Source organism: Narcine bancroftii, chromosome 7 (genome assembly GCF_036971445.1).
Source record: "Narcine bancroftii isolate sNarBan1 chromosome 7, sNarBan1.hap1, whole genome shotgun sequence".
NCBI lineage: Eukaryota > Metazoa > Chordata > Chondrichthyes > Torpediniformes > Narcinidae > Narcine > Narcine bancroftii.
This window is the reverse complement of record NC_091475.1, coordinates 49,451,612-49,475,732: the sequence shown is the minus strand read 5'-3', so window position 1 is coordinate 49,475,732 and position 24,121 is coordinate 49,451,612. Positions and strand designations below refer to the sequence as shown.

At 40.0% G+C, this 24,121-nt stretch overlaps 1 protein-coding gene across 3 annotated transcripts in view; it reads right to left on the bottom strand.

The window, feature by feature from the left end:
* The window catches only part of map3k7cl (map3k7 C-terminal like), a 122,081-nt gene that overhangs the window by 80,574 nt on the left and 17,386 nt on the right, over nt 1-24,121 (bottom strand). Inside the window, exons 1-3 of one of the 3 annotated variants that reach the window (XM_069890058.1) lie at nt 4,355-4,524; nt 4,085-4,149; nt 3,549-3,645 (exon numbers count right to left, since the gene is read on the bottom strand). In XM_069890058.1, coding sequence (XP_069746159.1) covers nt 3,549-3,618 — 70 coding nt within the window. In that variant the 5' untranslated portion in view covers nt 3,619-3,645; nt 4,085-4,149; nt 4,355-4,524. The other 2 variants (XM_069890057.1, XM_069890056.1) reach the window with 2 other exon arrangements.

Below are 24,121 nucleotides of genomic sequence, written 5' to 3'. Positions count from 1 at the left end.
GCCTGTCTGCCCAGCTCAGTGAGGTTATGCCTGCAGTACCGCATTCCTCCACACCCTGTGTGACATTTTTTCCGAAAAACTTGAAGCTCTCCATCATTTCTGCCTCAGCAGTGTTGATATATACAGGAATGTATGCTCCTCTCCAGTTCCTGGAGTTAATGACCAGTTCCTTTCTTTGCTGATATCAAGGTAGAGGTTGTTATCCTAACACCATGCAAGCAGACTCTCCAACTCCTTCCTATACTCTGCCTTGTCATGGTTTGCAATCGGAACTATGACGGTGATATCACCTGCAAACTTGTAGATGGAGTTCGAACAGAGCCACACAGTCATGAGTGTATAGGCAGTAGGAGCTGAACACACAAATTTGAAGGGGACCAGTGTTAAAAATTCTCACGGAGGAGGTTTTGTCACTAATCCTCACTGATTGTGGTCTACAGATCAGGAAGCCAAGGATCCAGTTGCAGAGAGGGGTGCTAATGACACCCACATCTTTTTAATTCATGCATCAGATAGACATAGAATTTGGCAATCAGTAAAAAGATTCAGTGAAACAAACCTCGACACTGAGTTGAGAGAAAATAAAATGAAAGAGAGAGAGAATGATGATGAATTGGCAAAGTCTCAGCATTGGCGCTGAGTGAGGTAAACCCTAGGCAACTGTCTATAATGAAAGAGGTTGGGCTCAAAACAAGAGAGAGGCTGGTACTGGTTTGGAAACAATCTGGTGCTTAGTCAGGAGCTCTGGTACTGACATTCAGAGAAAGAAATCCTGGAAATAACACTAAGTGAGAAAAACCTGGCATAAGATCAAAGGGAAACCAATACTAATTCACAGTGACCCTCAAACTGTATGATAGAAATCTTGGCATTGAGACAGCTGGACATTAAGTCAAATAGATACTGGCACTGAAAGCTTGGAAAGAATCAGTGGGACTGTGTCCCTCTGAGAAAGATAAGAGTATTTAATAAATGTTTCATGACTACTTCTTCTGGATGATCTGTCCTATGTCAACCCAGACAATATATATTTTGCATACACCAAATATTAATTCAGATGAACCTGCATGCATTTTTGTGTTTGGTTCAATGAATAAGATGCTATTTTGACACTGAGTGAGAGACCCCCAACACCCGAGTGAGAGGGCGATCCTGACACTTATACCACGATGGCTAGTTCCAAACTACTGCCATAGATAGGACACTTTAGATGCGTTAATAATCCTCCTCCATTCCTGACTTGTGCTTGGCTAGTTTCCTGCTCACTGTCAGTTGAACCTCCACACTTGATATTGGTCAACATTCTTCCTTGCAACCCCCTGTATAGGTCAGATCCTTCTTGTGAAACATAAATTGGAAGAACAACACCTAATGTTCTGCCTTGGCATCCTCCAACCAGACAGTATTAACATCTATGGTTTTCGTTAGCCCCCTTCTCATCTTTCCTTTCCCCATCCCTATTTCTCATTTCCTCTAGCCCTGTCTCTCTCTCTCTTTCCTGTTCCCTCTGTCTCCTTTCTTCCAGCTTTGCATTCATATTGCCACCCTTTCCCCAATCAATTCTCTCCTTTCCTCTCCTGTCCTCAAATCCAAATCTAATTAGCACCTTTTGTATGTTGGCCTGTGCTCTCCCACTCCCCCCTGCCCCCCAGCCCTTTCTCCCCTAGCCTTTTTTTTTCAGGCGCCTGTTTGTTTTTTGCTTGTACCTTGAAGAAGGGCTCAGGCCCGAAATATTGGCTATATATCATTACCTCCTGTTCATTCTACAAGGCCTGCTGAGTTTGTGTTATTTTTTACTCCAAAGACAAAGGGATACTGATGGGCAATCAAGTGACTCCATGAGGCAGTAGATCGGAGTCAAAAGGCTTTTATTAGCTTAGATGTTAGCTGGGGCTCACAGAGCATCTGGCCTAGATCCAAGCAGGAAGTGATCTGGGGTCAAGGTCATGGAATCTCCTGGGAGGGGTCAGAGCGAAGGATTGGGCGGTCCAGGCCAGTACATACAGTTATGTAATACCTCAAACCACCATAGATACTAATGCTTTTAATCCCAGCGTTCATATGGAACTTCATTTGTAACTTTTCAAATGACCATTCTTTTTCACAACCTTTGCTGTGGTTTCTGGTTTCACCAAGATGAGCCCTAAAACCCTAGAGCGCCACTCTGTGACAACTTTCAAAGAAGGCATTAAAGTGAGGCTTCACTTATCCTCTTAGCTAAACCAATCACCTGGACGTGAAAGGTCACATCGTGAAGGATTTGTAGGAAAATTTTCCTTTTTAACCCAATCAATATTTATTCTTCAATGAAAAGTTCCAAAATATATTATTTCATTATTAATACACTGTTGTTTGTGGGAGTTTGCCGTGCACAAATTGGGCACCAGATTTTCTCTCTTAACACAATATCTAGATTAAAATATCACTGGAAATCAATTTGTAAAATTCTGAAAGAAATACGAAGGGTGTTATATTAATTCAATATTTTTTTGGTTTGGTGGCTTTGGCAGTTCATTTGTAGTGTGAGTTTGCTTTTCTCTTCTTCATTTGGCTACATTGTAAAGGTTCTAATATAGGAATGTCAAGGATGAAGTACGATGTTCAGCTTCCCTCTATTCTTCCTAAATTGTAACTTGCCTTGAATTCTCGCAAAATTTAACCTCACCCCTAAATATATCTGCACAGCAAAAACAGAGAAATGCTGCAGGAACTCAGCTGGTCTCGCAGCATCCATAGGAGGTAAAGATATATAACCAATGTTTTGGGTCTGATCCCTTCAAGGAGCCAGAGGCTGTTGTATTTTTAATTAGGAAACCATTATCATGAGTGAAAACTTCCCTTGAAAATAAAAAAAGATGCTGGTGCCCCTGGGAACTGAGGGGGCAATTTCTGCCTATAGATGTAAATCATTTTCACATTAAATAATCAGTCTGGCTTCCTTCACCCACTCAAAGGTCAATAAACTGTCATTGCTGCTGTTTCAAATGAAACTGATATATTTTAAGCAAAATCACTCCATCAGTCTGAAAAGAGTTCTCACAATATAAATTTCTGCACTATTTTCCAGTGCTTGTTTGATATGTATTAATACTATAAATTATTTGGAATAAGAATTTTGTCCACGTTTCCCATCACTTCAGATAAAAGCAGTCACCATACATGGAATTGCTTAAATGGCTCTTCCAGATTTACTTACAAATGAAGCACACAGAAAACAGAAAAAGAAAATACGAGCAACATAGTCAGCACCAAATAAAATGGAATAATGATTGAGCAAATGTCATTGATCATGTACAATTAATCACAGTTATTTGTTGTACCTTAAGAAAGTATATCACTTTTATGTCATAAGAAAATACAAGATCCATCAAATGCTTTATTAATCAATTCTTTAACAGTGCTTGCATTCTAATAATTATCATTTTACCCTTTCCCATGTATATGAAACCTCATCTATTTTATTTCTTGAAGTAAGTTGTCTCTTTATAATACAGTATGCACATTATATTTCAATTTTGACATTAGGTAACTGAAGTGTGTTCTCATACCTGTAAGGTCATCTAGGCTCAGGGAAATATGGACAGGTTTATCTGAAGGTAGCCTCCTTGTGGTAATCATATGGCCAATGATACTAGAGGGCTGATGCTGTGAAGGAAGATCGATAGGGTAATTCAATAACAATTTACTAAATTTATTAAGAAAGCAATTTAAGCACTGAGCTTGTAAAGTGGCATCATACAGCTGAAGAAATATCTGCTAACCCTTTCTAATCTCAAATACAGAAGCTGAAGTTTGTAAAAGCAATGCAAATGATAAAAACTGAGGTGGAAAACATCAGAATTCACTGTAATCTCTCTATCTTTCTTCTAAGTAATAACTCCAAAAAATCACAAACATGCATATTAATTATTGTACAGAATTTATCAATGGTCAAGTTAACTTGTTAATTGGCAGTCAATACAAAGCCAAATACAATAAGACAATAAAACTTACACAAAACCAAATGCAAAATATTGTTTCTTTTCATTAATAAAAACATGGTTCAGCATTAGTACATGCACACACCCCACACCTTTTTTCTTACCTTGCTCAGTTCCACACCTGCCAACGCAAGGTTCTGGACAGACTTGTCTCTTGCCTGGTCTTTGCCTTGGCAGAGGATTAAAGATCAAATGTGAGTCCAAGCACCTGCTGCATGGCAACAAATTGACAGTGTAATAGGCGCTGAAACAGCTGGTAGGACAGCATGCTGTTACCTGCACTTCCCATGGGCTCTGGGCTCTTTCAGGCCTGCTTTCAGTCAGCTGCACCTCCCCTCCCTTTCTTAATAAAAAAGGCATTGAATTTTACTCACTTGCACAAATGCAGAACAAATTCTTCTCTGCAATATAACTTCTATCATTTTGTTTACAGTTCAGAAACTTTAGAGCACAAACTCTCAAAACTCGAAAATGATTGTCAGCATGACCCGGTCTGTGTCAGTTCAATACTGCAAACTCCTTTAAACAACATGACTGCAGATGGTAAAAATGCCTGTGACCCCAATTAGCTCAGGGTGACATAGCCAGTTTGGACTGCAGCTGCAATAGTACGTAAATGTACCATGATGCAGCCTTCCAAACTGAGGATCTGTGTGCCTGTGCTTCTGCACAATACGACAGAATAGTAGGACACTTGAATGACAGTAATGACAGGTGTCAGCCTCATTTGACACGAAAGTCCTCGACATACTTTGGCATGTTTTCTTCAACTCATATCGAATAACCGCATTTCGAGATACAGCATTCTCTTATAGCACTGGCTGCTGAATTTGACAGTCAATCTCCAGCCATAATTTGTCCGTAACATCAAGGACACTTTCTTAAATATACTGAGGTACTCCTAGAGTTTATATAACGTACCAGAGAAACCTTTTGGGAAACTTCAAAATGTATTAGATTGGATTAAAACATGGGTTTAAAGCTAGCTGGCTAGATTAGCAATTGATCTTCTGAGGGCCCCAGTAGCTATTTATAATCACCCTTTTTTGTTATATCTCCTCTTCTTTTAGGTTGTCCCAAGCCACATTCCATTCCCCAGCAAACTGGGCAGGCAATAAACCTCCTAATGCCATTCTGGAATTGGCTGCTTTTTAACACAAGAGAGAGACCTCATCTGTCATGTTCTTTAATGTTTCTTCCACATCCATCGGGAAACACCTTGCACTATCCTTACCCGATTAGATAAATTAAGAATTCTTGGGGTGGGTGACAATACCTCATCTGACCAAGTAAGTCTATTATCAACATGCTTTGGCACAAAATCTAAAAATAATAAAGAATTATGGATGTTCTATTTACCTTGAATAATGACATACAGTAATTTACATGTTAACAAGTGCAGTGTTATTCAAATTACATTTTAGCAAGATACTGCTTATCTGAAACTATTTGTAAAACACTAAAAAGGGTATTTCTGGGGGGGGGGGGCTACACTACACAAAGTCAAGACCTTGCAAATTGTTCAGAGCACACGAACTAGTGTCACTTCAGTTATGAGGAAAGATTTTAGAAGTTAAAATTATTCCATAGAAATGAAAAGATTAAGGTTGAATTTGATAGAGAACTTCAAAATCATGAAGTGCTTCAATATTGGAAACAGTTCCTCTTTATTTAAAAAGTGGTATGTGAGAGGGAAAGGAAGGATGAGAATCACTACTCCAAACCCAATTGTTACTGAAATATTTTGCTTGATTTCCTTTGGAGTTATGAAACCACGCACATAACAAGTCAATGAGGTACGATTAAAACAGTAGTTTTCAAACTTTTCCTTTCCACGCACGTAATACCTTAAGCAATCCCTTACTAATCACAGGGCACCTATGGAATAGGAATTACTTCAAGTAGTATGTGAATGGAAAGAAAAAGGTTGAGAACCACTGATTTAAAATGTTAAGTGCGTCAGCGAGTAAGGTTTGCATAAATTTAAGACTAAAAACAAATATAAGAAAAATTTAAGGAAGAAACATAAAGAGTAAGATCTGGATTTATTGCCCATCCCACAGAGAATGATCAGCAATATATTTCCAAATCAGAATTATGTAAAACTTGGAGAGCAATTAAAAGTCACTTCCCTAGCTACACTTACCCAGGCAAGTTGAAAATTTCTGGGAGTCTATATTTCAGAAGACCTCTCCTGGAGCCAACACATTAAGGCATGGAGTCCAAGGAGTCTCAGGAGTCTGAGAAGATTTGGCATTTGGCCTCTGCTCTACCAAACTTTTACAGGTGCATGTGAAAATTATATTGACTTGTTGAATCATGGACTGACTTGGGAATTCAACTGTCCAGGATGGAGAAGGCTCCAGTGGAAACATAGATAGGTCTATCACAGCTATTGAGATCATCTATGTAAGTGTTGCCTCAAGAAGGCAGCAAACATCACAAAGGACCCCCTTCACAAACTCTTCTCAGTCCTCCTTTTGAGCAGGAGGTACAGAAGACTGAAGAGCAGCATCTCCAGAACCATGTAACATTATAGCACAAAACAACAGGCCCTTTTGGCCCTTCTAGTCTGTGCCAGATTATTATTATGCCTAGTCCCACTGACCTGCACCCAGTTCATAACCCTCCATAACCCCCCATCCAAACTGTTCTTAAATGTGAAAATTGAACACGCATGCACCACTTCAACTGGCAGCTTGTTCCACACTCCCGCCACTCTCTGTGTGAAGAAATTCCCCCTAAACGCTTCCCTTTTCATCCTTAACCCATGTCCTCTAGTTTGTATCTCACCTAACCTCCACAGCCTTACCTTCATCAACTTTCCTGGTAAGCTGCTTGAAAAAATCTGTAAGATTGGTTATACAGGACTTACTGCACACAAAAGCATGTTGACTATCCCTAATCAGTCCTTGGCTATCCAAATACTTGTTCATCTGATCTCTTCAGACACCTTCCAATGATTTACCTACTACTGACTCAAGATTCAAGAACAGTTTCATCACAGTTTCATTACAGGCTCTTGAACCTCCTCATATTGCACTAATCAGAGACTGTCCCAACATCACTATTGCTAAGACACTCTTTTGCATTTGGATAACTGTGAATATTCATTATCTTATTTTTTTGTATTTGTTATCTCTTTTTAATTCAATAAGTATATTGTATTTTTACCTTTGCTCTATAAAGGACGCTGTTTGCTGAGTTTCTCCAGCATTGTGTTTTTACTTCAAACACGGTGTCTGCAGATTTTCATGTTTTACTACTAAGTATACTGTTGTTGGTTTTTAATTGTTTTGTATTTTTTAAAAATTCACAAAGTACTTTTTCAGCTGCAGCAAGTTAGAATTTCACTGACTATGTGCATTGTACAATGCATATAACAGTAAACTCATTATCAAACTACTTCATCACACTTATGCATGTGGTAGAAAAGCTTTGGGGTGCCTGGAAGTGAGTGACTTGCTGCAGAATTGCCAGCCTCTGACTTGCTTTTGTAGCCACATAATTTATACAGCTGCTCCAGCTAAGTTGCTGGTGAATGTTGATGGCAGGGTGACTGACTGTTGAACATGAAAGGTTAGATACTATCTTGCTGGAAATGAGGAAAGCTTAGCACTGGTGTGATGTGAATCTTAATTATCACTTGCCTAAAGTTGTTTAAGTTTTTGCCTCAAGTGGGCATGGACTACTTTTTCTTCTGGAGAATTTTAAAAGGAATTGGACATTGTATAATAATCAGTGAACAAACCCCTTCTGACCTTAGCAGGGAAGGAAGTTCTTTATGAAGCACATGAAAATAACTATAACCATCTTCCTTTGTGCAACATGGCACTCCAACAATGGGGCAGTTGTAGTTTTCATGTGGCTGTGTTACTCATGTGGTGTAGCATCAATTATTACTGGTTTTTATGAAATTCATGATTGATATTGAGGATCCAGACGAAGACGTGAATGCAATCTGAGTTTGCTTGTAATACAAATCCTGGTGGGAAAACAAGCTGTGAGGAAGAAATTAACAGTGCACAAAGGAGTACAGACAAGTTAAGTGAGGGGCAAAAGAGAAACCAGGTGGACTATAATATGGGTAATTGTCAGGTTATAAAAATGCAACCATTTTTTAAAAAAATTCTATTTTTATTACATATATATTGATATACAGGAGGATCTTCATCAGCTGGTTTGTAAGACACAAAAAGTAAACATGTGGGCAATGCCTTCAACAGGTAAGGCAAATTGTATTTATTGCAGCAATGTTAGGAAACTTAAGTTTAAAAGAAGGAGTTGGTAAGATTGTACAGAGCTTGGATGAAACATCATTTACGCAACTGTGTCCAGTTTTGATAAAGAAGGATGTAGATACCTTGGAGTCAGTGCAATGAACATCGATAGGTGTTACTCCTTATCCGAAAATCCAAAATCTGAAATGCTTCAAAATCCGAAACTTTTTGAGTGCTGACATGATGCCACAAGTGAAAAATTCCACCCCTGACCTCACTTTCCCATGTAGGGCTCTGGCACTAGTTTGCTACCAACCATAATTACTGCCAGACCTGCGTGCATCACTCATTGTGTTTTTTGCTTATTCTCTGCTCTGTGGTACAAAGATATTGTTGAAAATGACCAAAGGTGAAATAGCCAAAATGATTCTGAATTAAGGTTAGTACAAAACTTTATTTTCATGTGAAATCTGAAATTCATCTCCACCTAAATTGCCATGTTTGAGTGTGACAAGATCAGTAACATTATTGCAATGAAAAAAATAAAATACAGTATACTGTAACCTTTTGATCAAAACACAGCATCGTAGGTGGAGTCCAAAAGCCTGCTGTTGTTTAACACTGATACAGGGATTCTGCTGTGCTGCTTAGTTACCCGAAATACATTATTTCCACAATCTGAAAAAATCCAAAATCTGAAACACTTCTGTTCCCATGCATTTTGCATAAGGGGTACTCAACCTGTAATAGATTGATTGTTGTGATAAAAAAAATGTCCTTTCAAGCTAATTCAATATGATTAATCCATAATTATCAGAATTTTTAAAGTAAGAATTGGCATGAAGGATTCTGTGAAGGGTAGTCAGTATGGTACTGAGAAGTTGATAATCGAGAAACAGGGAACATAGATTCAGGATAACTGGGTTACCATTTGGAACTTTCTTCACATGGAAAGCTATGACCAATACATGTTTGGTAACCAACAGAATCAGAGAATCAGGGTTTTGATTGGCAAATTATTCTTGAAGCGTAGGGTCAGCCATGAGTGTATTGAATGGTGGATTAAGCTATTGTGTCTGCTTCTGCTTCTAGAATTCATATATTTTTAAGAAAGTCAGATTTCAGATTTATTGTCAGAGTACATACATGACATCACATACAACCCTGAGATTCTTTTTCATGAGGGCGAGGCAGAATTACCACTCATTGCAAAAAAAACGACACAACGTACACATGTAAACAAATAAAGAACTGTAAACAAAATGACGGTGCAATACAAACATTTTAAAAAATCAATAAAGTGCAAAAGTATGAGTCCTTAAATGAGTCCCTGATGAGTTTGTTGTTGGAGTCTAATGGAGGGGGAGCAGCTGTTCCTGAACCTGGTTGGTGAGTCTTTCCTGATGGTAGCAGTGAGAACATGTACTGGCATATGTGGGTCTTTGATGATTGCTGCTTCTCTTCAATGGCAGTGTCCCCTGTAGATCTTCTTGACAGTGGGGAGGGTTTTGCCTGTGATCTCCTGGGCTGTGTCCACTACCTTTTGCAGGACTTCAGAAAGTCATACCCCAGACTACCATGCAGCCAGTCAGCACACTTTGCAACATAGAAATTTTCCAGGGTTTCTAATGTCATACCAAACCTCCGCAAACTCCTCAAGAAGCAGACGTGCTGACATGCTTTCTTCACAATATCATTTTTGAATTGTGTCCAGGAAAGATCCTTCGAGATGGTGATTCCCAAGACCTTAAATTTGCTCATCCTCTCCACTTCTATTCCCCTAATGATCACTGGGTTGTACACCTCTTGTTTTCCCTTCCTCAAGTCAACAAACAGATCCATGGTTTTGGAGACATTTGAGTGTGAGGTTGCTGTTGGTGCACCACTCAGCCAAGTTTTCAATCTCCCTCCTGTATGCTGACTCATTTCCCTTTTTTATGCCACCCACTACCGTGGTATCATTAGCGAATTTGTAGATGGTGTGGTTGTCGTACAGAGCCACACAGTCCTGGGTGTATAGCAAGTAGTGCGGGGGGTGGGGCTAAGAACAAACCTCTGTGGTGCTCTGGTACTGATGGAGATTGTGGATGAGATGTTCTTACCAATCCTCACTGATTGTGGTTTGGAGATGATGAAATCTAGGATCCAATTACACAGTGGGGTGTTGTGTCCCAGGTCTTGGAGGCTGCTGATCAATTTTGCCAAATTATAGTTGATAAAGAGCATCCTGATATATGCATCTTTGCTGAGCAGTGGTTCCAGGGCTTTGTGTAGAGCCAGTGAAATTGCATCCACCAAAGACCTGTTACTACAATAGGCGAACTGGAACATATCCATGCTGCCGTTCAGGTGTTCAATATTAAAGTTCATAGGGAAATTATTTATGTACCTGATGAATAAAGAATGAGGATAAAACAGGAGAATGGGACTAAAGATTTGATCAGCATAAAGATGAACAACTGGATTTCTAAACTGATTCATTTAACTTATATTACTGAGAACCTAAGTAACTCCTAATGATCTCAAAGGGCAATATTTTACCTTCACATCTGTTATTGAAATTTATGCTGATTGAAGTCATTGGTAACCAATAAGATATTTCAAATTTTTGTTAGTGTGTGGTTAAGGATATAGAAAAACACATTTTCAGTGCTTCAAAACTTTTAGTTTGTCTTAATGGAGGCTAAAATGATGTCACCAATTATGTAAAATAACGTAGCCACAAATCTGTTTAAGCTCCAACTTCAGCTGCAAAAGGATAGCGAGAATTCCCTTAAGAAAACCAACAGTGAAGGCACATTAATACCCAGTTCAAAAATGGATGAGTTACAATAGAAATTCGTGAATACTTTAGAAGTTTTGTTGTTCCAATTATCCTCAATATGTTTCCTTTGAATCATCAGGTTACTAAGATAATGTTGCTTAATGTATCAGCTTCTAAACATATGTAGCTAACTGAGAATTGCAGTTAAATAAAACCAATTCCAATAGGGATGAATTAAATATGCAAATGAGATAGGCTAATATTTCATGGTAAGGAGTAGTTAATAAGAAAATCAAAGCCATGTTAAGCATTAGATGAGTAATGATTCTCATCGATGATCCTCATTGGCAGAATCACACTGGCACTTTAACCCAGTAATTAACTGCCTATCTACCAGTTAATATGCCAGTGTGAATGCTCTCGAACCAGCACGCAGGTGTCAAATTGCCCAGGGCTAAACTGCCAAGAGAGGGTCATCATCACCAACTCATTTTGAATCGGCGCACCGGTTAGCCCAGTGTGAAAGGGACAGAGGGTATGCAAGACGTTACCACTGGAGGTGGTAACCACTGGAGGCTCTGAGATGCCAGGTGGTGTGTGTGAAAGGGCGCAGAGAATTGGTTAACATTAGTCCAGTATGAATGGCAAAAGACTATTTTGAACCACCTTTTTACCAGTTAGCCAATGTGAAAGGGGCTACAGATGGCAATAAGTAAGTGTACAGAAGTGAGATAGATCAGCTAGTTATGTGGTGTCACATCAACAACCTTGCACTCAATGTTAGCAAAACTAAGGACCTGATTATAGACTTCAGGAAGGGGAAATAAGGAGAACACAAACCAGTCCTCATCCAGGGGTCAGGACTGGAGAGGGTTAAGAACTTCAAATTCCTGGGTGTTGTCATCTCTGAAGATTTGCTCTGGGGCCTCCATTTCGATGCAACCACAAAGAAGGCTTGCTAGTGGCTATGCTTTGTGAGGAATTTGAGGAGATTTAGTATATCACCGAAATGTGCAAATTTCTAAAGGTGGACCATGGAGAGCATTCTGACTGGTTTCATCACTGTTTGGTATGGAGGTGACAATGCACAGAACAGGAAAAGGCTACAGAGGGCTGTGAACTCCGTCAGCACCATCAATGGTATCAGTCTTTACTCCATTGAGGACATCTACAAGAGGCAGTGTCTCAAGAAAGCAGCCTTTATCCTGAAGGATCCTCACATCACATTTCCTCTTCTCACTGCTACCATCAGGAAGGAGATTCAGGAGCCTGAAACGAACACCCAGTGGTACAAAAACTGCTTCTTCCCCTCCATCATCAGATTTCTGAACGCACAATGACCCAGAGTCACTAACTCATTTTCTCTTATTTTTCACTAATTTATTTTTTTTAATGTAACTTAGAGCACCGGTAAACATTGAATTTCGTGACATGTTCATGACAATAAATTCTGATTCTGATAGATATAATTCGAGCGCATTAATGAAGCTTTGAAATCATTCCGCATTTTGCTCAATTTGTTCCAATGTGAAGACTGCAGAAATGTAATAAAGCTTCATTTGGCTTTGTGCTTTGCAGTTCTCATGCTATTTTTTAAAAATATATCCTGTACCTATTTATTTTTGCTTTGTGAGCAACAGGAAACAAAAATAGATAGCAAATAAATTTATTATTTAATGGGTCTATGATCTTGTTCCAGCAACGGTGACCTTGGGTTACTATTGCTGGATTTTTTATGCAACATCTACAATCCTTGAGTATTTCTCACAGGAATCTGTCATTATTCAGATTGTAATTTTCAATTATTAACAGTTTTAACCTGTAAATTCAAAATTACAAGCTTGATGATCATTTCACTTGGTAATTTCTGCTGTTCAACCAAACACCAGACGTCACACAACTTATATCAGAGTTGGCAGCTTGCACCCTGTTCATCTGCTGCAGCTGTTCATGCCTTGGCCAACCAACTGCAGATGAAAGGGTGATAGTGGGATGAAGTCATTGAGAAAAAGGATTTTAAAAGAATAACATATTGCAGTGTGCTATTTTTTTGAATGAAAGATTTTTTAGATATGTGACTACCAGTTTACCAAAAATAATGGAAAAGATCCAGTCTACGTCTACTCTGCTCCACTCTGCTCAAAAATTTTCAGTTATTCTCCTGAGAAGTTAATTGAATCAGGTCCATGTGCTCAAGTTCCTGCTTCTAATCTCATGTAGGCTTTATCATCTACTGTCACTTGAACCATCTTCTCATCTGTACTAATCCACTGAATTTATCTCTCCTGTCTTTCCCAATCAGTCTTATTGTGCTCTGCTTCTCTCCCAGACTCCCAGCTCAGTTGGTCTACGGTAACATCTATAGCTACTGCAGATTAACCCCTTATGGCCACTAGTTGACTCTCTGATTCCATTGTCCGGGGGGGGGGGGGGGGGGCGGTGCGGCACAAGGAGGGTTGTCCTATCAGTTCCTGGAATGTGTTATCGTTATTTGTCACTAGCTAGGTCAGCTATTATTGATCATTATTGATACTAGAGCGCATCGGATGCCCCCCAAAGTTCCTCGACATGGTTATCCAACTGCACGAAAACCAACAAGGTCGGGTCAGATACAGCAATGAGCTCTCTGAACCCTTCTCCATTAACAATGGCGTGAAGCAAGGCTGTGTTCTCGAACCAACCCTCTTTTCAATCTTCCTCAGCATGATGCTGAACCAAGCCATGAAAGACCTCAACAATGAAGACGCTGTTTACATCTGGTACCGCACGGATGGCAGTCTCTTCAATCTGAGGCGCCTGCAAGCTCACACCAAGACACAAGAGAAACTTGTCCGTGAACCACTCTTTGCAGACGATGCCGCTTTAGTTGCCCATTCAGAGCCAGCTCTTCAGCGCTTGACGTCCTGTTTTGCGGAAACTGCCAAAATGTTTGGCCTGGAAGTCAGCCTGAAGAAAACGGAGGTCCTCCATCAGCCAGCTCCCCACCATGACTACCAGCCCCCCCACATCTCCATCGGGTACACAAAACTCAAAACGGTCAACCAGTTTACCTATCTCGGCTGCACCATTTCATCAGATGCAAGGATCGACAACGAGATAGACAACAGACTCGCCAAGGCAAATAGCGCCTTTGGAAGACTACACAAAAGAGTCTGGAAAAACAACCAACTGAAAAACCTCAAAAAGATAAGCGTATACAGAGCCGTTGTCATACACACACTCTTGTTCGGCTCCGAATCATGAGTCCTCTACCGGCATCACCTACGGCTCCTAGAACGCTTCCACCAGCGTTGTCTCCGCACCATCCTCAACATTCATTGGAGCGCCTTCATCCCTAACATCGAAGTACTCGAGATGGCAGAGGCCGACAGCATCGAGTCCACGCTGCTGAAGATCCAGCTGCGCTGGGTGGGTCACGTCTCCAGAATGGAGGACCATCGCCTTCCCAAGATCGTGTTATATGGCGAGCTCGCCACTGGCCACCTTGACAGAGGTGCACCAAAGAAGAGGTACAAGGACTGCCTAAAGAAATCTCTTGGTGCCTGCCACATTGACCACCACCAGTGGGCTGAGATCGCCTCAAACCGTACATCTTGGCGCCTCACAGTTCGGCGGGCAGCAACCTCCTTTGAAGAAGACCGCAGAGCCCACCTCACTAACAAAAGACAAAGGAGGAAAAACCCAACACCCAACCCCAACCAACCAATTTTCCCCTGCAACCGCTGCAACCGTGTCTGCCTGTCCCGCATCGGACTTGTCAGCCACAAACGAGCCTGCAGCTGACGTGGACATTTACCCACTCTATAAATCTTCATCCGCGAAGCCAAGCCAAAGAAAAAGAACATCATCTCTAAATTGAATAGCTTGTGAAGTGAGGGCAGCACAGAGTCAAATATATTGCCGTGGGTCTGGAGTCACATTGGGCCTGACACCTTCCCAAAGGACATCAGAAAACCAGATTGGATTTCATAACAATCCATTAGTTTTCAAGGATGCTATTACTGATTATAGTTTATTATTCCCACTTCAATTATATGAAGCTTAATGTTGGTCCTCTGAGTCTTTTCATTTGGAATTAATTGCTTTCTATTCTTTTTACATGTAAACATCTCACTCCATATTAGTCATCCCCTCCCATCTTATATACCTTGTGTTCACTCTCTACTCCCTCTGTCTTCATCATTGACAGAACCTGTCCCCATAGATTTTTTTGCACTAAAATCTCCCCATCATTGAACAATCTCTTTATTTCAACTAGTTCTATGCACAGAAAGAACAATAACTCACTTTCAACAGCCTTACAAAGATTTTATAAACCTGAAATAAAAAAAAAACAAAGTATTTCCATGGTCTTTGTCTATTTCAGATTTTCAACTGCAGTCTTCCCACACTGTCTATAAGGAGTTTTTACATTCTCCCTGTGTCTGCATGTGTTTTCCCCAGGGGCTCCAGTTTCAATCCTCCATTTGAAACATACAGGGGGAGTAGGTTAATTGGGTTCAGGGTAGTAGATTTAAGATGGAGATGAGGAAAAACTGTTTTTCCCAGAGAGTAGTGAATCTGTGGAATTCTTTACCCAGGGAAATGGTTGAGGCTACTTCATTAAACATATTTAAGGTTCAGTTAGATATATTTTTACATAAAAAAAGAATTAAGGGATATGAGTAAAAGGCAGGTGGGTGGAATTGAGTCAATGATAAGATCAGCCATGATCTTATTGAATGGCGGAGCAGGCTCAATGGGCTGGATGCCTAATCCTGCTCCTATTTCTTATGTTCTTATGTTCTAAATTAGGTGGCATGGACTTATGGGCCAAAATGGCCTGTTACCATGCTGTATGTCTAAATCTAAAAAAACCTCACAGTTCCAGCATTGTTTTTTTTGACTCTTAACTTTTATTCATCTTCCTCTATTTACATCTCCTTCATCCTCCAAAGAGACCTGCTGTGATTATCAGGCCTTCACTCAGCTAGCACCACTTGCAACATTCAGATTCTCTTGGACTCAGCCTGATTAAACCCTTTGCTCTCTACACCTCCCCCACCTCTGTTTGTTTTTAAACTTTACTTGATTTTGATGAAAGGTCATTGACCTGAAACCTTAAATCTGCTTCTCCCTGTTTTGATGAGCTGAATACTTCTTTCACTTTCTGGTTTTAATTGCAATGGCTTTCTGCTCCAGTTATCTAATTTGTGACCCTCCAATGTCATTTTCTCAAGTATTTCCTCACATCTACTTTGATGCCTTTATTGGCACCAAATCTCACACTGTGTTCCATCCTAGTTATTTTTCAGAATTGAAAATAAGAACATAATTCTGAAAAAACTCAGCAAGTCAAACAGTGACCTGCTGAGTTTCTCCAGCATTGTGTTTTTACTTTAACCATGATGGTGTCTACAGACTTTTGTGTTTTACTACTTTTCAGAATAGTTAGATTTTTCCCCTTGAGGCAAGCACTCAGATCTGGCTGAACCATCCAACCATTTATGACTTCATCTTGTCAAGGCTCTTTCTGGCATGATCTCCTACTATCACATTATCCTGGATACCGAAGTTCACCATAGCTGCTTTTCTTTACAAATGACCAAGTAGTTCAACTCATCTTTCTGCTGCTTTCTGCTCCAAGAATTGAAAGGCTCTCTTTTTCGGCATGATGGCAAGCATCAATTTAGTTACATTCACTGCACAACTGAACTCCCATTTCTCTCCAAAGGGACAGATAAATATCTCAGTCAGCATGAACTGTTACTTGGAGATTACCATACTGTGTTCAATGTCAGATTATTGTCAAATACATAAGGACAAGGTACAGATGCACCAACATTCTTTCTTCCTGCAGCCAAACAAGTACATAAGATACATTAACTATAATAGTAAAATGACCAGAAATGCCAGACAAAGATAATCAATAAAGATAATATAGTTGCAGTAACTGCAAGAATAAATTTTCCAGGTAGCAATGTCATACCAAACCTCCGCAAACTCCTGAAGAAGCAGACGCGCTGACATGCTTTTTTCACAATATCATTTTTGAATTGTGTCCAGGAAAGATCCTTCGAGATGGTGATTCCCAAGAACTTAAATTTGCTCACCCTCTCCACCTCTATTCCCCCAATGATCACTGGGTTGTACACCTCTTGCTTTCCCTTCCTGAAGTCAACAAACAGATCCATGGTTTTGGAGACATTTGAGTGTGAGGTTGTTGTTGGTGCACCACTCAGCCAAGTTTTCAGTCTCCCTCCTGTATGCTAACTCATCACCTCTTTTTATATAACCCACTGCTGTGGTATCGTCAGTGAATATGTAGATGGTGTTATTGTTGTACCAAGCGTATGACTATAGCAGGTACAGCAGGGGGCTAAGAACACAGCCCTGTCGTGCTCTGATGGGAGATTGTGTAGGAGATCCTCACTTACTATGGCCTCAAGGTGAGGAATTCCAGGATCCAAGTACACAGTAGAGTATTGAGGTCCAGGTCTTGGAGTTTGCTGATCAGTCTCGAGGGGATGATGGTGTTGAATGTCAAACCATAGTCAATAATGATGTATGCACCTGTGCTGTCTAGGTGTTCCAGCGTTTTGTGTAGACCCATAGAGACCTGCTGTCATAGGCAGATTTGAATGGCTTCAGGTCTCTGCTCAGACAGTAGCTGATATGCTTTAACACCAGTTCTCAGTTCTAGAACCTGATGGGCATTGGATAAAAACTATTCTTGAACTTGGAGATGCTTGTGCTGGACTTCAGGTTTCTGTACTTTCTACCTGAGTAGGGATTGTGACAAGGGTGATAGGGGTCCTTAATGATTTTGGTTGCTCTCTTGAGGCAACATCTCAAATAGATGCTTACAATGGATAGGAGCTCAATGCCAGTGATGGACTTGGCTTTGTTTTCCACTCTCCACAGTCTTCTGTGTTCCTGGGGATGAGTTTCCAAACCAGGGCATGATGCTGCCAGTCAATATATCTTCCACAGTACACCTGTATAAGTTCAATTCAGTATTCGACAACATGCCAAGTCTCCGCAGACTTCTTAAAAAGCAGAGGTTTTTTTTGTGCCTTCATCATAGTTGCCTCAATGTGCTGTCTCCAAAAGAAATCCTCCAATATGTGGACTCTCAGGGAGTCATCAACAAAGACATGTCATGGTCCGTATATTTGAATGTTCTTGTTCCAGCTGATTACATCTTCCTTGGTGACCTATCCATGTGGTCCTTCAACAACATCTTACACTGATGTTCAAGTACCAATCACCTTTCAACTACTAGTGCCACCATATTTTGCACAAATCTGAACCAGGTTGTTTACAATCTCTGCTTCTTATCCAATCAAGCTGAATTTCAGAACTCATACTCTCTCCAATTTAGGGATCAGCTGGTCCTATCTTTAAAGCATCCCTCCTTTGTCCTGTGCAGCATCAAAACCTCCATCCTCTCATCTCCCATTTCCAGAACAATTCACTCACATTGTGCTTCCCTTATTCCTCTTTATCTCTACTTATTGCATGATTGAGCTTGCTAGCTTCTACCCAGAATTCTCAGATGTTTTAGCACCATCTTAAAATCCTTCTATGTTAAAGCTATCCACAAGATCACCCCTTGCTACCAACGTAACCTACTCCAGCCCAACAAAAAACATTATAATGGGGTTTTAACTCGCTTTCTCTCTAGTTCTGTGCCTTCTACTGTCCCAACCTCAATACCCATCCATTCTCCACACCATTGACTGAAATTGTGATCATTCTTCTGAAGCTTTCCCTCTGGCTCAATCTTACTTCCAGGTGATTCCCTGAGGCACCTTTGGACTTTTTTTAAATGTTTAAGATACAATAAAAATTGTTTGCAAATTCTTAACTGCTGCAAAGTTGAGGGGTGGTGTCAACTTGTGCTATGTCCAAGAATATATGTCAAGGACTTGTAATTGCCAGAATCACGGCTTCACTCCTCGATCATCTCCCACATAATAGAAGCTTCTTTCACCCAAAATTTGTCTGTAACAATCAGCTGGCCATTATCAAGCTCCAGCATTGGCTCATATAATATATAATTACTCAGCTGGATTGATTCTTCAATGTCCTACACTCTCAAAGAGAATGTAAATAGTCAAAATTATTAGTTAGCTGTATGAAACTAAAGGCAAAAATACCATCTGTAAATGAAAAATATGCTTTATATACAGCTCTTGTTTTAAGCTTTTGCAAAAGATCAAGTGTATATGTTCATCAGCCTCATTCTCTTTGGTCTGTATTCACAGCACTCAGACTCTTCTGAATGAAAATATTCCAATTAAAGTCCCACTGATTTTCTCTGTTGAAATGTGAGACCAACACCCATCGAGCTTTTTTCCTTCCCCCCCCCCCCCACTTTGTTTTACCTTCTTGCTTCATACATGTGTAATTTGTCTCTTGTTTTTCATCCTAGTGGAAGAGTGCTGCAAGCTCAATCATTTATGACCAGAGTGCAGTTTCAAAAAAAATCAAATGATCACATGGCTACTCCAGAGATGTTTACCAAGCTGGAGGCATTGTCTGCTGTCCTCTAGTGGCAGATAATACTCACATTTTCCTAAATTTCCAAATCTTTCCCTTACAGTTTTCTTTATGCTGTCCAATGAACTTCATTGTTATTTACAAATTCTCGATATTTAATAATTTATTCATAAATTAATTGCACCATCTTATTCCAGACAAAATAATAAATTAATTAATTAATACTCACAAGTCTCAATGGCAAAATTTTGATTGAAAACATTGAGTGGGTCAGGCAGTAACTGTGGAATTGTTTCAGATTAAAATGACACATCTTATCTTGCTGTGGGTCCTGTAATTTTCAGTTTTCATTTCAGATTTCTAGTATCTACAAAAGAAAATAAGATAGGAACAGGAGGAGGCTATCTGGTCTGTCGAGCCTGATCCTCCATTCAACAAGACTATTTAATCAGGCCGCCTCTATTGCTTTCTTGGGTAGATAATTCCACAGATTCACTTCCTTATCTCAGTCCAAAATCTATTCACCTAAATCTTGAAGCTCTGTCCCCTAGTTCACGTCTCACCTACTAGCGAAAGCAACTTCCCTTCTTCTATTCCTTTCATAATTTTGTTTCTATAAAATCCCCTGATTCTTCTGAATTCCAGCACATATAGTCCCAGACAACTTGATCTTTCCTCCTAGGCTAATCCCCTTGTCTAAAGAATCAACCTGATGAACCTCTGCACCACCTCCAAAGTCATATATTGTATCTCAAATTAGGAGACCGGAACTGCATGCAGCCTCTCAAGAACCCTATACAGATGCAGCTGAACCTCCCTGATCTTAAATTCAATCCCTCCAGCAACAAAGGCAAACATCCAATTTGCCTTCCTGATTACCCGCTGCACCTGCAAACTAAGCTTTTGCCATTCATGCACAAGCACTTTCAGGTTTGTGCAGCAGCAATATCTGCACTTTTTCCTTAATTTAAATGGTTTGAATTATATTTTTCCTTCCAAATTGGATAATCTCACATTCACTGTACTGCATCTGAGAGTCTCCTGCTTGTTACTTATCTATATCTCTATATCCCTCATTCAATTTAGTGTCATCAACAAACTTAGATATTTAGCACTTCGTTCCCCTCCTCTAAATCACTTATGTATATTATGATAAGTTATAGACCCAGCATTGATCCCTGTAGTAGTCTACAGGCAATATGAGAAATACCCATTTATTCCACTCTCTGCTTTCTATTGGTTTACCAATCTTCTATCCATGATAATCTTTTTTTTTTCTTTGGCTTGGCTTCGCGGACGAAGATTTATGGAGGGGGTAAAAGTCCACGTCAGCTGCAGGCTCGTTTGTGGCTGACAAGTCCGATGCGGGACATACATGATAATACATTGTCCACAACTCCATGCATCTATCTCATATAGGTTTTTTTTTGTGTGGCATGTTATCAAACACCTTTTGGAATTTCACGTATACCACGTTCATCTGTTCCCCTCTCCCCACTGCGTGCATTATATGCTCAAAGATTTCCAGTAAATTAGTTCAGCATGATCTGCCCTTCCTGGATCCATGTTGATGGAAAAATTAATATCCAGATGTCTCACTATTTTCATTAATAATAGCTCCAAGCATTTTTCAGATAATAGATGTGAAGCTAACTGGCCTAGAGTTACCTGCTTTTGTCTACCTCCTTTTGCTAAAGTGGCATGACATTTGTTGCCTTCCAATCTGCTGATACCTGCCCAAAATCCAGAGAATTTTGGTAAATTACTACAAATGCATCTGCAATAATTCCTGCCATTATTTTCAGTACCCTGAAATGCATTCTATTTGGACAAGGAACTTATCTACCTTTAGGCTTTCAATTGGCCCAACACTGCTCTCTACTGATAGCAATTGTATTGTGTGACCCTCATCTTTCATCATTGTCATGTTACTTGTATCAAAATACTTGTTTAAGGCCACAGGCATTTCTGCACTACCCATTATTAATTCCCCCTTCTCATGTTCAAAGGGACCTGTTCACTTTATCCACTCTGTTCCACTTTAGAGATTTATAAAAACCTTTACAAAAATCTGTTTTACATTCTGTACTAGTTTACTTCCATAATCTATCAGTTCTTTCTTTATTGCTCCCTTGTTGCTTTTAGCTTCTTAATACTCTTGTCTACTCTGTATACATTCGCTTTTAATTTGATATATTCCTTTATCTCCTGGGACATCCACAACTGGCTTTCCCTGTTCTTATTGTCCTTATTTTTAACTGGCACATCCTCCACTGTTCCTCAAGTGTCCCACTACATAGCTTGCATGTCCAATCCATGTTAAGCAACACCTCCCTCATCCCATTGTAGTCTTTTTTGTTTAGGCTGGTTTAAATCAATTTGATACACTCCATTATGAATTCAACCACACTGTGATCACTCTTTCGGAGAGAATCCCTGAGTATGAGATCATTCATTTTCCCTGTCTCATTAATATAGCAAGCTCCCTTATAGGTTTCATAATATGCTGTTCAAGAAAACTATTGCAGATGTATTCTATGAACTCCTCCTCGAGGCTGCATCGACCAACTTGATTTGGCCAATCGATATATAGGTTAAAGTCCCACATGACAACAGCTATTCAATTCTTACATGCATCTAGTCATTTCTTTGTGCCATTATAATGTTATTATTTGGAGTCCTACGGATTACTCTCTCCTTTGACTTTTTCCCCTTACTATTCTAAATCTCTACCCAGATTGATTCAACGTTTTGCTCCTTAGATCCTTTATCATCTCTCACTATCACCCTGATTGCATTCTTAATTAAGTGCAACCCCACCTCCCTTATCTTCCGAATTACCTGATACCACTGATTACTCAATTCCCAGTCATCTCCACCCTGCAACCACATAATGGCCACCAAATCATATCCATTTCTACTATTTTGTGCCATAAATCCATTAACCTTGTTTTGAATGTTACAGGTATTCAGATAGAGTGTCCTCACAGTTTTTTTTAGAATCAAGTTGTTATGTGATCCTTTTTGTTTCTTGCATTTTATTTTAGTGCCTTCCATTTTTACTTTTCTCTTTTCTAACTTTTGGTTCTATCTCCACTTCAACTCCCTTTCTTTCCATATTCAGGACATATCATGGTGAAAACATTCATATAGATCATCTTACAACAAAAAATAAAGAGAGTGTACGAAAAGTCAAAAAGTAAGGCAGTGTCTTTGGTTCATTGATTATTCAGGAATCTGATGGAAGCAGGGAAGAAGCTATCCTTGTGCCACTGGGTGCTTGTTTTTAGGCTCCTGTACCTTTTCCCCAATGATAGCAGAGTAAAGAGGGCACGGCTCTTTGAGGATAAAGGCTGCTTTCTTAAGACACTGCCTCTTGTAGATGTCCTTGATGGAGGGAAGTCTGGTGCTCGTGATGTCACAGGCCGAGTCAACAACCCTCTGGAGTTTTTTCTTGTCCTGAGTGTTGGCATCTCTGTACCACACAGTGATGCAACCAGCCAGAAGGCTCTCCACGGCACACCTGTAGAAGTTTTCAAGAGTCTTTGATGACATACGGAACCTCCTCAAACACCTCACAAAGTATAGCCACTCGTGATCCTTCTTCATGAATGCATCAACATGGAGGCTCCAGGACAGATCTCTGAAGATGTTGACCCTCTCCACTACTGAGCCCTCAATACAGAAAGAAAAAACTGAATAAAGTACAAAAGTAAGAGTCCTTCATTGAGTTTGTGGTTGAGGAATCTGATTGGAACTGCTGAAATGTCACATATTACACATCACACTTTATATAAATTTAAAATGCAATATTTATTAATTCAACTAAAACTCATGCCAATACAATTATATGTCATATTTATATCAGGAAAAATAGTTAATTTTCTGCTTAAAGTCTATTTGACATGATCAATCTTCAAATCTTGCCAAGATGTAAAGTCCTTCATTAAATGAAAGGGAGAGGAGGAGTCACGTGATGGAGTAGTGGCCAGTAGGAGAATACCAGCCCTCTCCAGAAAAGAAGAAATAAAGTGAAGAAAACACAAAGCTCAAGAAACACAAAACACAACAAATAAAAGGTGTGGAGAAAAGAAAGAAAATGGCACCAAAGAAGGAAAAACCAAAAACAACGGGAAAAAAAGAAGGAAAGACGCCGGAAGAGAAAGAAGAAGGCCTTACCTGCATGAAGAGGCAGGGAAATACCATGGACAGAGGAGCCCGCTCCCCGAGGTTAGTGGAGACCCCGCAGGGTCGCGACTTCCCGACAGCAGGACTGCAAAAATGGCTCACTGAGCCCAACAGAAGTGCGCAACTGCGCACAACAAGGAAAACACCGACGGGAGGGGGGAGCCCAGCTGTGGAGTGAACTTACACAGTGAGACCAGCTGAGAGATGCCCGACAGCGGGGCTCTCAGCTGGAAGAAGAGGAAAGCAATGGAAAAGGGAGTGATAAGAAAGAAAAACAGCAACAGAAAGCCTAACAGATAACTAGCTCAGAAGAAGAGGACCAACAACAAGAAGCCATGAAAAAAAAACACCCAACAATCTGAGGCAAGCAGCTCTACAAGAAAGTCAGAAGAGACACAGATACAAAGAAGAGAAGTAAAAGACACAAATCCAAGAGCAGACTCAGAAGGAGAAGAAGAAGAAGAAGAAGAATTAAATGAAAGGGA